The sequence below is a fragment of the Nicotiana tomentosiformis genome, chromosome 9 (genome assembly GCF_000390325.3).
Source record: "Nicotiana tomentosiformis chromosome 9, ASM39032v3, whole genome shotgun sequence".
In the NCBI taxonomy this organism is placed as follows: domain Eukaryota; kingdom Viridiplantae; phylum Streptophyta; class Magnoliopsida; order Solanales; family Solanaceae; genus Nicotiana; species Nicotiana tomentosiformis.
Window position 1 is genome coordinate 8,972,511 of NC_090820.1, and position 18,430 is coordinate 8,990,940.

General features: G+C 37.9%; 1 protein-coding gene across 1 annotated transcript; it reads right to left on the reverse strand.

Moving 5' to 3' along the window:
• Nucleotides 1-12,629: 12,629 nt before the first annotated feature.
• Nucleotides 12,630-13,313, reverse strand: LOC138898365 (uncharacterized). The gene has a single exon (XM_070184424.1). The coding sequence runs from the start codon at nucleotides 13,311-13,313 to the stop codon at nucleotides 12,630-12,632; it is 684 nt and encodes a 227-aa protein (XP_070040525.1).
• Between the last annotated feature and the right edge of the window lie 5,117 nt (nucleotides 13,314-18,430).

The following is an 18,430-nucleotide window of genomic DNA, read 5'->3' on the forward strand; positions in this document are numbered from 1 at the left end:
GCAGATTTTGGGGTGCATCGAAGGAAGTACAGTTGTTGACGAGATTCTAGACTATGTGGTTCGTGCCAAGATTTGTCTGTATGGAGCTCTACTTTTGTGATCGTTGTGTTTAAATAAGGGGTAAGGGTTATCCCAAAGAAGAATCGAAGAGTATGTTAAGAAATGGGTCAGCACAACAGTGTTCAGTCAGCATAACAAAAGAAGAAATTTGCCTTGGTAGAGATAATTCTCCACCGGTGTTCGTGGCAAGACTATGAAGAGGGCAGACCAGCCAATGCAACACCGCCTAGTTGGCTCAGTTCTCAGAAATGCTTTTGAAAGAGTTTTTTTCTCGAACTCTCTATAATGCGTGGTGCATAGGTTTGAACGATTGCGTCAGGTCATCATGAAGGTGTCAGAATATGCCATCAAGTTCAATAAGTTAGCCCGTCATACTCCTACATTGCTTCCTACAGCCAGAGAGCGAGTCCATAGACTCATTAAGGGACTCAATTATGATCGTAAAATTTTGAACTCTGGAGCTACACACTGATACTTCATTTCTGCTAGTTGTAGAAATTTCCAAGATATTAGAACGTGTTCGGGGTGAGGAAAAAGGAAAAACTTAGGAGACCAAGAGGTCTCGAGGTTCTGGAGGATTTAGTGAATTCTACTCTGCAAGTATAAATTATTAGGTCAGGGGTTCGGACAGTCGGCCAGCCTAGTCCGCATATTGGATTACTCAGGGTCCTGCAGTAAGTTCTTTTAATACACCACCGACATGAGTTTGCTACAATGGTTATTCCTGTTATCCGGCACACACTCAATATGAGCAGCCAAACCCGCAAAGGGGTTGTTATGAATACGGTGATACTAGGCACATCATGAGAAAATTATCCCAAACTTGGGAGAGACATATTTCATCAAAGCACTCAGGCTACGTTCCCCATTGAAGTTACTACACCACCCACACGACTAGTTATGGGTGGAGGACAGGCGAGTAGAAGGCGTCCTAGAGGTGGAGACCCAGCCGTTGATATATTTTTATGGTATGACGGAGGTCGCTACATTAGTTGGTGTCGTTACAGATACGACCTTGATATAATATAAAGGAATAATTTCCTTAACTTGATTCAGTTCTCAGTATCGAAACGAGTCCTTCTATGGAGCTCCATTTATGAGTGAGCTTCGTAATTCTATAATCTACTTATGTGTTTACTCCTGTTAGGAGATTCTATGGAGATAACTACGCCTATCATTCCATGTTGGTCACTAATAAGAGTTGTAAGGATTAAAGGTGGCTTTATGTTACTCATTTCGGTAAGTTTTGATGTAAATTTTGAATAATTAATTGCAAATTGTGAATTATATGCCCTACCGGTGTGGGGTTCATTATGTGTTGTGATTTTGTTTAACGGAAATTATTTAGAAGGAGCAAATGGAAAGTTTCGATTGGCATGATGTGCATATTACTTGTGATTCAGAACTGAGGACGAGATCCTCGCATTTTTAAAATAAACTGATATGTTTAAATCGGGCTACGAGCTGCGGTGGAAGTTATATAAGAACGAGATACTTGTGAGAAAAAATCTTGTGTTTAAGTTCTCCCTTGTTAGATCCAATTTGTACTATAGTACTAATAGGGAGTCATGCCTGTTAGGGTTATTTGAAAATTCTATATGAAATTCTCTGTGCATACTTGCCAATTTTGTGTTGTAATTATTGAGTTTTAACCTACGAGGTAGGTTTCCGCCTAGGTGACGTTAAATGTGACTCATTAATTCGGGTAAATAATTATGAGGTCTTCATGCCTCGTGTCTCGTTATCAGTATTGAAAGTTTGAAACGAGATTTTTGTTAACATGAAGTTAATTGACGATTCTGTAATTGATTATGAACAACTATTAAGACCAGATTGACCCAGAAGGGTGCTCCGTTCAGATGGACTGAGGAATGTGAGGAGAGATTCCAAAAGCTCAAGACAGCTTTGACTACAACCCCAATGTTGGCATTACCTATAGGTTTAGGGTCTTATACTGTGTATTGTGATGCGTCGCGTATTGGTCTCGACGCAGTGTTGATGTAAGACGGTAGGATGATTGCCTATGCGTCCCGACAGTTAAAGGTACATGAGAAGAATTATCCGGTCCATGACCTTGAGTTAGAAGCTATTGTTCATGCCTTGAAGATTTGGTGGCATTATTAGTACGGTGTCCATTGTGAAGTCTACACTGATCACTGAAGTCTATTGCATCTATTTAAACAGAATGATCTTAATTTTCGGTAGCAGAGGTGGTTGGAGTTGCTTAAGGATTATGATATCACCATTCTCTATCATCATGGGAAGGCCAATGTAGTGACCGATGCCTTGAGTCGTAAGGCAGAAAGTTTGGGCAGCTTAGCATATTTACCGGTAGCAGAGAGGCCTTTAGCCTTGGATGTTCAGGCCTTGGCCAATCAGTTTGTCAGATTGGATGTTTCTGAGCCGAGTCGAGTTTTGGCTTGTGTGGTTTCTTAGTCTTCTCTTTATGACCGTATCAGGGAACATCAGTATGATGACCCCCATCTGTTTGTCCTTAAGGATACAGTTCAGCACGGTGATGCCAAAGAAGTCGCAATTGGAAATGACGGTGTATTACGAATGCAGGGCAGGCTATATGTGCCTAATGTAGATGGTTTTCGTGAATTGATTATCCAAGAGGCTCACAGTTCGCGGTACTCCATATATCCGGGTGCTGCGAAGATGTAGCAGGACTTGAGGAAACATTATTGGTGGAGGAATATGAAGAAAGGCATAGTTGAGTATGCAACTCAGTGTCTAAATTGTCAACAAGTGAAATATGAGCATCAACGATCGAGTGGATTGCTTCAGAAGTTAGAGATTCCAGAATGGAAATGGGAGATGAACACTATGGAGTTTGTTGTTGGGCTACCACAGACTTAGAGTAAGTTCAATGCAGCTTGGGTATTGTGGATAGATTGACCAAGTCAGCACATTGCAATACTATGATGACTACCTACTCTTTCGAGCAGCTGGCTCGAATCTATATTCACGAGATTGTCATATTTCACGGCGTACCAATATCTATCATCTCTGACTGGGGTACGCAGTTTACATCACGGTTTTGGAGGGCAGTACAATGTGAGTTTGGTACTCGGGTAGAGTTGAGTACAACATTTAACCCTCAGATGGACGGGCAGTCCGAACGCACTATTCAGATACTGGAGGATATGCTTCGTGCGTGTGTGATAGATTTTGGGGGTGCTTAGGATCAATTCTTACCACTTGAGGAGTTTGCTTACAACAACAGTTGCCAGTCAAGCATTCAGATGGCTCCGTATGAGGCCTTGTATGGTAGGCGGTGCCGGTCCCTAGTGGGTTGGTTCGAACCGGGCGAGGCTAGGCTATTGGATACAGACTTGGTTCAAGATGCCTTGGAAAAGGTTAAGTTTATTCAGGATTGACTTCGTACAACCCAATCTAGACAGAAGAGTTATGCGAATCGGAAGGTTCGTGATGTTGCATTCATGGTTGGTGAGCGGGTATTGCTCCGGGTTTCGCCTATGAAGGGTGTGATGAGGTTCAGGAAGAAGGGAAATTTGAGCCCTAGGTATATTGGGCCTTTTAAGATTCTTGAGAGAGTTGGAGAGGTGGCTTACAAACGTGCACTACCACCTAGTCTCTCTGCAGTTCATTCGATATTCCAAGTTTCCATGCTTCAGAAATATCATGGCGATCCGTCTCATGTATTAGACTTCAGTTCGGTTCATTTGGACAATGATCTATCTTATGTTGATTAACCAGTGGCTATTTTAGATAGGCAGGTTCGAAAGCTGAGGTCAAGGAACATTGCTTCCATGAAGGTTTAGTGGAGGGGTCATCCGATCGAGGAGGCGACTTGGGAGACCGAGCTTCATATACACAGCCGTTATCCATACTTATTCACCAGCTCAGGTACCTTTTCTAACTCCGTTCGAGGACGAACGTTTGTTTTAGAGGTGGAAAATGTGATGACCCAAAATGTCATCTTTAAATTTAATAACTAATTATGTGTTCTAAGACCTCAAAAAGCACTATTTATCATTCCTCAACTTGCGTGCGCAGTCCGTAAATGAATTATAGCTTTAAAACTCAACTGAGTTGACTTTTGTCAATATTTTGAGCAAACGGACTCGGATCAGTATTTTGATAGTTGTGGTAGGTCCGTATCATGAATTGGGACTTGGACGTATACCCGGAATCAAATTCCGAGGTCCTTAGCCCGAGATATGGAATTTTGAAGAACAATTAAAGGTTTAAATTTGATTCCAACAACTCCGTATGGTAATTTTGGACTTAGGAGCGTGATCGAAATTTCTTTTGGAAGTCCGTAGTGAAATTAGGCTTGAAATGGCTAAAATAGGAATCTAAAATTTGGAAGTTTGACCGGGGAGTTGACTTTTTGATATCGGGGTCGGAATCCAGTTTTGAAAATTTTCACAGCTCCGTCATGTCATTTATGACTTGTGTGCAAAATTTGAGGTCAATCGGACTTGATTTGATAGGTTCCGGCATCGAACGTAGAAGTTGAAAATTCTTAGTTTTATTAAGCTTGAATTGGGATATGATTCGTGATTTTAGTATAGTTTGATGTGATTTAGAGGTTCGACTAAGTTCGTATGATGTTTTAGGACTTGTTGGTATATTTGGTTGAGGTCCCGAGGGCCTCAGGTGAGTTTCAGATGGTTAACTGATCAAAAGTTGGAATTAAAACAGCTGCTGCAATTTTTCCTTTCTATTGGATATTCTGGCCCAAAATCAAAACCCAAAAATCGAGCTCCCAAAAATCGAGCTCCCAAAATCGAGCTCCCAAGATCGAGCTCCTGAGATCGAACTGGACAGAATGAGCTCCCAAGATCGAACTGGACAGATCTGTAAGTTATAAAAACAGAGGCATTCAACCCATTTGCCATTTTTGACAAACTTGAGCTTGAACAGAGGCGACTTTTAACAGATTTTCAAGGAAAGACATTTGGGGTAAGTGATTCCAATTCGGATTTGGTCTATATACACAAATATATCATTGCTTTCACCATTTAATTAGTGTTTTGAGATTGAAATTTGGAAAATTTTAGAAAATCTCATTGAAACGAATTTTTGAGATTTCAGTATTGGAGTCGGATTTGAGTGAAATTGGTATGGTTGGACTCGTAATTGAATGTGTTATCGAATTTTGTGAGTGTCACCGTATTCCGAGACGTGGGACCCACGGATAAATTTTGAGCTAATTTCAATTTTTTTTGAAAAATATAATATTTTCTTATAAAATTGATTACTATAATTTTTGTTGACTGTATCGAATTAATTATGACTAGATAGAGTCGATCAGAGTCGAAATATCGAGGAAAAAGCATAATACTTGGTTAAATTGGAGCAAGTCGAGGTAAGTGACTTGTCTAACTTTGTGTGGGGGAAATTTTTCTAGGATTGATAATTATAATGTGTGGAAAGTCATGTACACGAGGTGACGAGTGTGTACATGGGCTAAATGTGAAAGATTATATTTAAATTGTGTAGATCATTGTTGCGCATTAATTAAATTATTTTATTTTGTTATATTCTTCATTATTGATTTAATGTTTATATTTTTAAATTTGCTTGACCTTTTCCTGCTTATTGTTTTATCTGTTTAGTTGAAACTTGGTTTCTTTTATTCTGTGCATTATTTGAAGGTTTATTTTCTTTAAATTAAATATTATTAATATGAAGTATTTGACATTTTAAAACTTGATTTGAAGAAACGTATTAAAGATTTTGAAATATTATTTTCCTGAATTATTTACTCTTGAATATTTTTGTAAGATTTTCGTACTCATTGTGATGGAGCAGTGAACTCTTTATTGTGGAAAAATATTATTGTTGAATTATTTTGACATGATCTGTGAGCTCTTTATTGTGAAAAAATATTATTGTTAAGTTATTTTGACATGAGTCGTGAGCTCTTTATTGTGGAATAATATTGTTGATGAATTATTTTGGCAAGTTAAATTATTTGAGCACCTGAGGTGCAAATTGTGATATATTGTGATATTGATACACATGCGGTGGTATAAGGTCTGGGTATTGAATCGCATGCGGTGAGATAAGAGTGGCTTGATATGCGTGGCTTGTAGGGGGAACTACTAGAAGTCATATGGTGTGATAAAGATGGTTAAAACGCGGGATGCTATTTCAGAAAAAATATTTTCTTTAAAATAAATTGTGAAGGCTCCTGCAGTGAGATAAAGAAATGAGATATTGTGAATTTTTTTATGATTTGGGACTACGAGGAGGTACCTCGGGAGTGCCCTTGTTGATATTGATTTATGGTCGCAGTTACCTTTGATTATTGTTGTGATTTTCTTAAAGTTGAAAATAATTCTGTTTTGTTTCCACGAGGTATTTATTTGCCGTTATTTGATGTAATTAAATGTGACATACTACTTGATAAATTTCCATTGTCATTTTATCTTATAATATTATTTTAAACATTTTACCATGCCATTATTTATTTTCCAGTAGGGCCTGACCTGACCTCGTCACTACTCTACCGAGGTTAGGCTTGGCACTTACTGGGTACCGCTGTGGTGTACTCATACTACACTTCTGCACATCTTTTTATGCAGATCCAGGTACATCTTATCAGACCACGCATCAGTAAACTAGCTGTACGAGGAGACTACGAGGTATATCTGCTAGCGTCCGCAGACTCCGGAGTCCCCATCTATCTTATTATGTTGTCTTCCTTATCCGCTTTAGACTTTGATGTATAGAAACATAGAGAATAAATTCTTAGAAGCTTGTGACTTATTTTTACCGGGTTTTGAGAGTTGAAATTGTTTGAATTATAGTTTATTTATTTCAGATATTTATTATTATTCCGCATTGATAGGCTTACCTAGTCTTAGAGACTAGGTACCATCACGATATCCTACGGAGGAAATTTGGGGTCGTGACAAGTGGTATTTCATGTCTCACACAATAGTTGTAGATTCAATTCTCGTGATTACTTATTTATATTTAATCAAAACTTACAGTCCAGTGATATCTCATGTCTCACACTATAATCGTAGATTTAATTATCATGATTATTTATTTAGATTTAATTAAAACTTACAGTTAAGTGGTATCTCGTGTCTCACACAATAGTTGTAGATTCAATTCCCGTGATTACTTATTTAGATTTAATCAAAACTTACATTCTAGTGATATCTCGTGTCTCACGCAATAATCGTAGTTTCGATTCTCATAGTTACTTATTTATATTTAATTAAAATTTATAGCGTAATGGTATCTCGTGTCTTACACAATAATTGTAGGTTCAATTCTCCTGATTACTTAATTATTTAGATTTAATCAAAACTTCCGATCTAGTGATATTTTGTGTCTCATACAATAGCATCACGGATTGAATTTTCATCGTCTCTTTTGTATCGCTTCTTAAATCTATTAATTTTAATTTTTTCTTTGAAAAAAATGCTTAGATTTTATTTTGATTAACTTAGATTTTCTTCATTGTGGTTGAGATGAGTATACTGTGTAATAAATGGGAGGGTTGGTGAGAATAAAACAATGTACTACAACACCTTAATTAGGATTGTTAATGGAGGTTTACAATCTAGTGGTATGTCGTCTCTCAAGTAATAGTGATAGATTCAATTCACATGGCTACTTATTTGCGGTTAATTATTTACCCCATAATTTATATCTGATCTCGTCTCTTACGTAAAAGCGGTATATTCAATTCTCATGACTACTTATATAGTAATATTTTGTATCTCACACAATAGTCGTAGATTCAATTCTCATGGTTACTTGTTTAGATTTAATTAAAACTAACCGTCTAAGTATCTCGTACTCACATTCAATTCTCATAGTTATTTAATATTAATCAAAACTTATAGTATAGTGAAATCTCGTGTCTCATATAATAGCATCAAATATTGAATTTTCACTGTCTATTCTATATTGCTTCTTAAATCTACTAATTTTATTATTTTTTCTTTGAAGAAAATGCTTAGATTTAATTTTGATTAACTTAATTTTCTTCATTGTGGTTGAGATGAGTATACTGAGTAATAAGTGGGAGGGTTGGTGAGAATAAAACAATGTACTGCAACACCTTACTTAGAGTTGTTAAAGCAATAAATTATAATAAGTTATTTAAATTTAATTTTTGGTTCGTTATATTCTTTTATTATGATTCGATAAAGGGAACGGTAATAAGTAAACTCGATTGTAAGTGAAAACTTGAAGAGGATTATTGAATTGACAGGAAAAAAGAGGTCGACATGAATGAGTTGTGCGATTCAATAATAAGATTGGTTATGCGAAATTAACTCGATTTGCTCGTAATGTGATAGATTTTAAGTATCCTTCCTCCTAACACATTACTACATGCATTCATATCCAATCGATATCCTTAAATTAGTCAATTGATTTTTGCATGGATCTTGAAAATTAAGAATAAAATTTCAAAATCAAATTGAGGAAATGTTAAAATATATTTCTCTAGATTAGTTTTCTTTCCTAATCGTACTTTTGGAAAAAGAAGATCAGAATTATTGGGTGTTAAGAGTGTATGTTTGATACAAATCTAAAGATTTTAATTTAGAATAATGCAAGAAGGACGATTGCAGATCCCAACCCAAGAAGTAACGGTTGTTATTCTCACATTATAGTTAGTGAGGACTATCCCAGTCACGACTCAGAATTTCCACCTTCAGGACCGTGATGACACATTTCACTTGCTAGGCAAGCCAACATTAGAGGATATTTAAGCCAATATTAATCAATTCAAATTAGTAAAACCAACTAAACTAAAATGAAACCAATACGGAATGCAGAATGACATAAAACCAATAATATCTAAGTACAACCCGGATCTGGAGTCACAAGTACACGAGCTTCTAGAGTTTCTTCAAATAGGGTTTGAAATAAGTACAACTATCTCGAATGAAAAGAACAGTAAATAGGGGAAAAGTGGAAGGGGAGTTCAAAGTCTGCGGACGCCAGCAGATCTACCTCGAGTCTCCAAATGCTAATCCGAGTTGAAACGCCTCACAGACAGCTGAGACTAGTACCAAAATCTGTACAAGAAGTGCAGAGTGTAGTATGAGTACAACCGACACAATGTACTCCGTAAGTGTCTAGCATAACCTCGACGAGATAGTGACGGGGTTATGATAGGACACCCACATAAATAAGCCTGTGCAAATAACGATATATGTACAACATAATAACAAATAAAAGCTAAACATGTACTATTGAGAAGGGACATGTGAAAGGGGTACAAGATACGATAAATACAACAGGGAATGATAACAAGAAATAGTCAATAAGCCTTTAACCAGCAAAACAAATAAACATAATGAACAAAACTGCACGGCATCACCCTTCGTGCTTTTACTCTCAACCTCACTATGAAACAGTAATAACGACACGGCATCACCCTTCGTGCCTTTACTCTCACTTTCATCATCAATCAATAGATACAGAATAACATAACCCTTCGTGCATTAACTCTCAAATATGGCACGACATCACCCTTCGTGCATTTACTCTCAAATATGGCATGATATCACCCTTCGTTCCTTTACTCTCACTTTCATCATAAATCAATAGATACAGAACGACATCACCTTCGTGCATTAACTCTCTCCCTTACCATATAACAATGAACATATAACAATAGGGAGATGAAATAAACAAGGACAAACTTTACGTCAACAGAGGTTCCACAAAACCAACCTCAACTTCAGAAACAATACTCAATTATTATAGACAGTCTATAAATGCAGAAAGAACGATCAATTTAGTAATTAAACTAGTATAAGCATGGATATCATGATCAAAGAAAGTAATAAATCACAAGAAACAAGTCCCACACACATGCTTTAACCCAACAACAACGCATAAGTACTCGTCACCTCACATATACGTTGTACCCAACATCTAAACATGTAGCAAATAGGCAAACAAGTCCTAATCCCTCAAGTCAAGGTTAACCACGACACTTACCTTGCTCCAAAGATCAACTCAAAGCTCAAAGACGGCTTTGCCTTTCAAACAAGCTTCCGAACCAACCAAAACTAGCAAATTATCAACCAAACAATTCAAAATAAATCTTAGGAACTACCTATGAATGAAAAAGATTCAATTTAGGTCATTATTGAAAAGGTCAACAAAAGTCAACTCTCGAGCTCGCTTGATCCAAACCTGAAATTCGGATCAAAACCCGATTACCCATTCACCCCCGAGACCGGTTATATAATTTGTTTTGAAATTTGACCTCAATTTGAGGTCTAAGTTCTAATTTTACAAAAATCCCTAATTCTACCCAAACCCCCAATTTCCACCATGAAAATCTAGATTTTAGGTTCAAATCTTATGAAATGTAAAGGAATTTTGAAAGAAAATAGGATAGAATCACTTACCAATGAATTGGGGAAGAAGGGCTTATGGGAAAATCACCTCTAGGGTTCTCTAGGTTTGAAAATTTGAAAGAATGAGAAAATTGCCGTCTAACTTAGTTTTTGACTAGTTGCAAAATTGCGAACCCCCGCAAATGCAAAAAAGCCCTCACAATTGCGAAGTCTTCGCACCTCTGCTATCGTCGCATTTGCGATGAAATGTTCGCAAATGCGAACTCTGGTCCCCCGCAAATGCGACCTTTTGATCGCAATTGCGATCCCTTGCTGAGCCAGCCATCTTCGCAATTGCAAAGATTTTCTTCTCAATTGCGACTAAGACATGAACCTGGATTCCTCGCAATTGTGAACAGTGACCTCACAATTGCGAGGTCAGAGACCTGCACGGGAACTTAAGCACACCAGCATTTTTCCTAAGTCCAACTAACTCCGTAGCCTATTCGAAACTCACTCGCGTTCTTGGGGCTCCAAACCAAACATACACACAAGTCCAAAAACATCATAGGAACTTGCTCTCGCGATCAAATCACCAAAATAATACCTACAACTATGAACCAGACACTAAATCAGATGCAATTTTCAAGAAAACTTTAGATTTTCTATTTTAACAACGTGACGTCCGAATCACGTCAAATTAACTTCGTTTTCACCAAATTTGACAGCCAAGTCATATATATAGTAATAAACCTATACCGAGTTCTGGAACCAAAATACGGACCTGATATCAACAAAGTCAAATATTGGTCAAACCTTTAGATTCATTAAGCCTTTAAACTTTCAAATTTCGACAAAAGACGATAACTCGAGCTAGGAACCTTCGAATTCAATTCTGACCATATGCCCAAGTCCCAAATCACGATACGGATCCATCAGAACTATTAAAACATGAATCCGGGTACGTTTGCTTACAACTTTGACCGAAGTCAACTCAAAAGGATCTTTAAGGCAAAATTTCATAGTTTATCAATTTTTAACATAAAAGCCTTCCAAAAAAAGTACCCGAACAGCGCATGCGAATCGAGGAGGGCTTAAAAAAGCTATCGAAGGCTTTGAAACAAAGATTTAAAGTTTAAACCTATAGATGACCTATCGGGTCATCACATTCTCCACCTTTAAAATAACCGTTCGCCCTCGAATGGATATAGAAAAGTACATAGACTGGTGAAAAGGTATGGATATCTACTTCGCATGTTTGGCTCGGAATCCCAAGTAGTTACCTCGACGAGCTGACTTCTTCATTGCACTCGAACTGAAAGATAACTCTTAGACCTCAACTGTCGAACCTGCCAGGCTAGAATAGCCACCGACTCCTACTTATAAGTCAAATCCTTGTCCAACTGGACTGAGTTGAAATATAACACATGGGACAGATCACCGTGATACTTCCAGAGCATGGAAACATGGAACACTGGATGGACTGCTGACAAACTTGGTGGCAATGCGAGCTTGTAAGCCACCTCACCCACTCTCTGAAGAATCTCAAAAGGTCCAAATAACTAGGGCTTAACTTGCCCTTTTTTCCGAACCTCATCACACCTTTCATGGGTGAAACTTGGAGCAATACCCTCTTTCCGACCATAAATGCAACATCACAAACTCTACGGTCGGCATAACTCTTCTTCCTGGACTGAGCTGTTCGAAGTCGACCCTGAATAATCTTGACCTTATCCAAGGCATCCTGTACCAAATCTGTACCCAACAACCGAGCCTCCCCCGACTCGAACCATCCATCTAGCGATCGGCATCACCTCCCGTATAATGCCTCTTAGGTAGCCATATGAATGCTCAACTGGTAGCTGTTGTTGCAGGCAAACTCCGCAAGTGGCAAGAATTGATCCCAAGAACCCCTGAAATCTATAACACATACGTGGAGCATATCCTCCAATATCTGAATAGTTCACTCGGATTGCCCGTTCGCCTGAGGATGAAATGTTGTGCTGAAGAATAGGTAACTGCCTCATGAATGAAATGCGCTAACTTGGTCAGCCTGTCCACAATCACCCAAATTGCATCAATCTTTCTCTAAGTCTATGGGAGTTCGACAACATAATCCATAGTGATATGCTCCCGCTTTCACTCTGGAATCTCTAACTTCTTAAGCAAACCACCAGGTCTCTAATGCTCATACTTTACTTGCTGACAATTTAGGCACCGATCTACATATGCCACTATATCCTTTTTCATCCTCCTCCACCAATAATGCTACCGCAAGTCGTGATACATCTTGGCGGCACCCAGATGAATAGAATACCAAGAACTGTGGGCCTCCTCAAGAATCAACTCATGAAGTCCATCTACATTAGACATACAAACACAACCCTGCATCCTTAAAACTCCATCATCTCCTACAGTAACCTGCTTGGAACCACCATGCCGCACTGTGTCCCTAAGGACAAGCAAATGAGGATCATCACACTGTCGCTCCCTGATGTGCTCAAATAAGGAAGACCAAGCGACTGTACAAGCTAGAACACAACTGGGCTCTGAAACATCCAACCTCATGAACTGATTGGCCAAATCCTGAACATCTGATGCAAGCGGTCTCTCACCAAATGGAATGTATGCAAGGTTGCCCATACTCACTTCCCTTTTACTCAAGGCATTGGCCACCACATTGACCTTCCCAGGATGATACAAAATGGTGATATCATAGTCTTTCAATAGCTCCAACCACCTCCTCAACCTCAAATTAAGATCCTTTTGTTTGAACAAATACTGCAAGCTCCAATGATCTATGAATACCTTATACAACATGCCGTAAAGATAGTGCCTCCAAATCTTCAGCGTATGAGCAATGGCTACCATTTCTACGTCATGAACATGGTAATTATTCTCATGAACCTTTAACTGTTGCGATGCATACACAATCACCTTGCCATCCCGCATCAATACTGTCACGCCCCGAAATCGGGGAGCGCAACCGAGTGAACCCGGTCTAGAAATCCTGTTAGATTTTCTTCTACCCAAACTCATCCATGAATAAAAAGGAGATGTACTCCATTAATCAAACACTGAAACGATTTTATTAACAACTCCCATTTCATAACCATTAGCAACTTCGTTCATAATTTCCAAAATATTACAAGTTTATAGATATAATTAAAAACATGTTTGCCAAATACCAACATTACTTGTTCAATTCCCAACATCGAATACCACCCACAACCTGTCTACGGAGCTTCTAAGTACAACAGAAGAGTAGTATAGAAGTGCCGGCAACAAGGCCTCTACCTCAAAACACAATATACAACTCAAATGACATCAAGCTTGGAATAGAGTAGGGCTCATCAAAACCTGCTGAATAGAGAGTGACTGCTAACGAGGACCAAAGTTGCCTGCTGATGAACCACCTGCATCTATTGAAGATGCATCGCCCCCGACAAAAAGGACGTTAGTACATATGGAATAATACTAGTATGTAAAGTTAATTGTCCTCTTTCAAATAGAATACCAATATAATAAAAGGGAAACCATAGAAGCAGCTAGTCACAATCAATAATATCCATATGTCTAATTTAAAACATAATAATTTTCAAAATACGAACTTCTTATACAATTTTGGTTGGGAGATCTTTAGCATCGATATGCCACTGTTCACATTACTACTATTCACAATACCAATATTCATATTCATAATACCAATAATACCGTAATATTAGCACGGAGTCCGACCACGACCCGATCGGCTAGGTCATCTCATTAGAGATATCAACTACAATCATTCTCAATACCAATACCACCGTACTTTTAGCACGGAGTCCGATCACGACCCGATCGGCTAGGCTATCTTATTAGAGACATCAACCACAATCATTCTCAATACCAATACCACCGTACTTTTAGCACAGAGTACGATCACGACCCGATCGGCTAGGCCATCTCATTAGAGACATCAACCATAATCACAATTTCAAATAAAATTTCCAGCACAATCACCACCATGTGTGTGGCATGGTATCCGATCATGACCCAATCGGCTAGGCCATCTCACCACAATGTTGTATGGATCGACATCATCCTTTTCTATCAATCATCTCATCCCAATTAAGGGGAATAATTTTATCACATCAATCTCATCCCAAATAAGGGAAATAATTACAATCCACTCCTACACCGGTACGTGTAGTTTCGAGGATAGGTTATTTCAATCTACCCTTCCTCGGTGACTATAGATACTCCCAAAAATATTTTTTTGATTTTCATACAAAGGAAACAACAATACAGATGCATTTACCTCATAACCTTTCACACCATTTATAGCCTCATTGGCATTTTCATCCTCTTACAATATCATTATCTCATTAGCTTTCTTCGCCATACATATGATTCTTCATTCATGGTACAATGACCGTATTTCATATTCCACACCTTCATTTCTATCCTTTCATGGATCGTCATCATAAATATCAACATATATAATATTCCGGAAATCACAACTTTAATTTTATTGAAAATGAAGAGTTTAAGCACAATAGATTTCTTTTCAAGAAATGGAGTAAAATGATTGACAATCAAAGAACAAGTTAAAACCATAAACAAGTAACACGACATTTATTCTTGAATTACTTTTCCCTAAAAAGGACAACACATAATTTCCACTCATGAATATGTAGGAACGCAAAACACATTGAAAAAACTCACAAAGCATAGCATTAGCTAAAACAGTCACACATGGGCATCACTTGAGTTCATAAGCTTTTAGGCAATTCTATTTTCAAAGTCAATTTTAGTACAATTGAATCAAGGCTCATTTCATAACTTTTCTCACATCATTTCATTTCATTGGCACCATTGTCCACAAGTATAACTTTCATTCTTGGCATAGTGTCCACACTTTATATCTTCAACTCACCTCTTTCACTTTTAAGCATATTTATAGATTATCAACAACAAGGCATTTTCAATAAAGACTTCAGGTACACATATGAGTAATTAAAAGTCTTAAGCATATCGAGTTTTTCTCACACAAGTTGGCATCATAACTTTCATTTGAAATATGACTCAAAGCCATAATATTTTAATGCACATATCATTCTTGAACACATTCCCGAAGGATAACATAATGTGATAGTAACATTCGAAACACATTTTGAATACACAATTCTTGACACTTTGCTTATTCGGGACAATCAAATTTATTGGGAACATTGAATAAGGAACTTGAGACAACCATACTTGAAACTTACGGGAACATCATGGAATTCAATTGTAAGAGAATAGTTTAGCCAACATACCTCACTTTGAGCTTTCCTTAAATTACTATAACATTCCTAAAATTCTAGCAATCCCAATCTATTTTGAGGCATAACAAAACTGAACACAAATTAGGAAGATATTCATGGTTTCAGCTCATTTGAGCATCTTATCGAATACTAGGTGTGCAAATTTGGCTACAAGATTTTCTTTACTCCTCAACCCAATATTTACTTATTTTAGGTCAACAATCTTCCCACAAATCTTATTAGTACAAACATGTATATATAATACTCTTACACCCAAGAATCATACTCTCTATCACCCATCTTTTACCCCAAACTCGAAATTAAAGACTAGGGGTATGGAACCTTACCTCTTAGATGAAGATCTTGTGATTAGCTTCCTTGATTATTGGAGATTGATGCAAGATTGGATGATTAGAATGTTAGGTTTACTCCTTCTCTCTCTAACATGCTCTTACATCTCTCTAAAATATCAGAAAATTTAAAGTTTGAAAGGCTAAAGATTTCCAAAGATTGATCGCGGATTTGACTTTATTGATATCGGGGTCGGAACCTAATTCTAGAAACTGGAATAGTTCCATTATGTCATTTATGACTTGTGCACCAAATTTGAAGTCATTCCGGATTCGTTTAATACGTTTCGGCATGAGTTTTGTAAATTGAAAAGTTTGAAACTCAAAAGTCCAAATCGAGGTGTGAATTGTAATTTCGACATTATTTGATGTGATTTGAGACCCTGAGTAAGTCTGTATTATGTTACGGGACTTGTTGGAATATTTGAACAAGGTCCCGAGAGGCTCGGGTGAATTTCGGACAAAATTCGAATCGTTTAGAGCATGTTGAAAGCAGCTGGTTCTTGGCAGAACCTAGTTTAATCGCACTTGCGAAATGGTGACCGCATGTGCGCAACCGCTTCTGCGACCTGTGCACTGGCCTGTTACGTTTCTTCTGTGGAGGAATGAGGCGCAAATGCGCGACCGCTTCTGCGAAGGCTGAAGTGCTTCTACGGAAGAGATCGCTTCTGCGGTTGTTTGGTCGCTTTTGCGACGTCACAGGTGCTGGTGTGAAATAAAAATACATCATCTGTTTGAAATATATATAAACAGATTAATAATTCTGGAGCTACCATGAACAAGAGGCAGAGATGACTGGAACGCAAGTACATCTTCATATCCAGCTCTCGTCGTACAATATCATCATCAAAAATCTGTACGCAAGGTGCAGAAGTGTAGTATGAGTACAACCGACCCCAGGTACTCAATAAGTAACAAACATAACCTTAGGTTGAAATTAGTGACGAGCAAGAACAAAGGTCGGGTCCAACACCAATAGCCAACAATAGCCCATAACAATGTAAAGCAAGTAATAAAAGAAGTAACTCAAAGATAAAATGCTCATCTTAATCATGATTTCTGAAAATAGTTCTGCCTTTCAGTGTATCAGTGAAAACCCAAGTCGTTTACTAAAGTCGCCAAAAATATAAGTTTGAAAACAGTAATTTTCCCAAAACTCCTTTCAACAATAAATAAAATGTTTCATTTTCTTTTCAGATAGCCAGTGTAAAATGCATTACTATGCCCATATGTCAATATGTGTAAGAAGTCATGAATGACGTGATACCGTACAGCATGAGGAAAATACATCTTTATTCTTGTATGTCATGTGTGCATGTCAATGCAATGTATCTCAGAAATGAACTTATGTACTCGCACAATCATAGTACTCAATCACTCAGTATTGTATATGGCCAATCTAGCCCAGGGAAGATCCATCCCAATATATATAAATAATAACCGTCATCCAGTCACTCAGTGTACAAGCCTAATCCATCCCGAAATATTAATGATTCGGAAAAGATCCATGTCCAGGGAATATCCATCCCTCAATATAAATGCTTCGGAAAAGATCCATGTCCAGGGAAGATCTATCCTTCAATATAAATGCTTCAGACAAGATCCATGTCCAAGGAAGATCCATCCCTCAATATAAATCAACCGCGCTCACTAGGGTGTGTGCAGACTCCAGAGGGGCTCCTTCAGCCCAAGCGCTATAAACTACACGGACAACTCACGTGCTATAGTATCAATATTCTCACAATCAGGCCCCCGACCTCACTCAGTCATCAATATCTCCAGTCTCTCAGGCTTACAATGTCAGGATACTAGCCCAAAATGATGATATGATATGTCAATATGTACCAACAGGGACTGAGATATGATATGAAATGAATGAACTTGACTGAGTATGAAATTTCTATGTAAGCAAATAACTCAACAGCAGTAACGACCTCAATGGGTCCCAATAGAATAAACATGTAGCCTAGACATGGTTTCTAACATGAATCACAACTCGATAACTCTAGTACATAGAGATTTCATGATTACAAATAAGTTCAGGTAACTACACAGTACCGCATGAATAATGGAGTCACAATTCACATGGTGCAAGCCCACACGCCTGTCACCTAGCATGTGCGTCACCTCAACACCAAACACATAACACGCCTACTAAGGGTTCATACCCTCAGCTCCAAGATTAGAAGCGTTACTTACCTCGAAGAAGCCGAATCCAATGTCGAGCATGCTAAACAATGCTTCAGAAATTCAATTCTACGCTTATGAACTTCCGAACGGCTCAAATATATTTACAATTAATTTTATTCAGTCAACACAAATTATAGGAATTAATTCCATATCAAAATACTAATTTTCCAATAAAATTTGAAATTTCACTCAAAATTTGCCTGTGGGGCCCACATCTTGGAATCCGACAAAAGTTACAAAA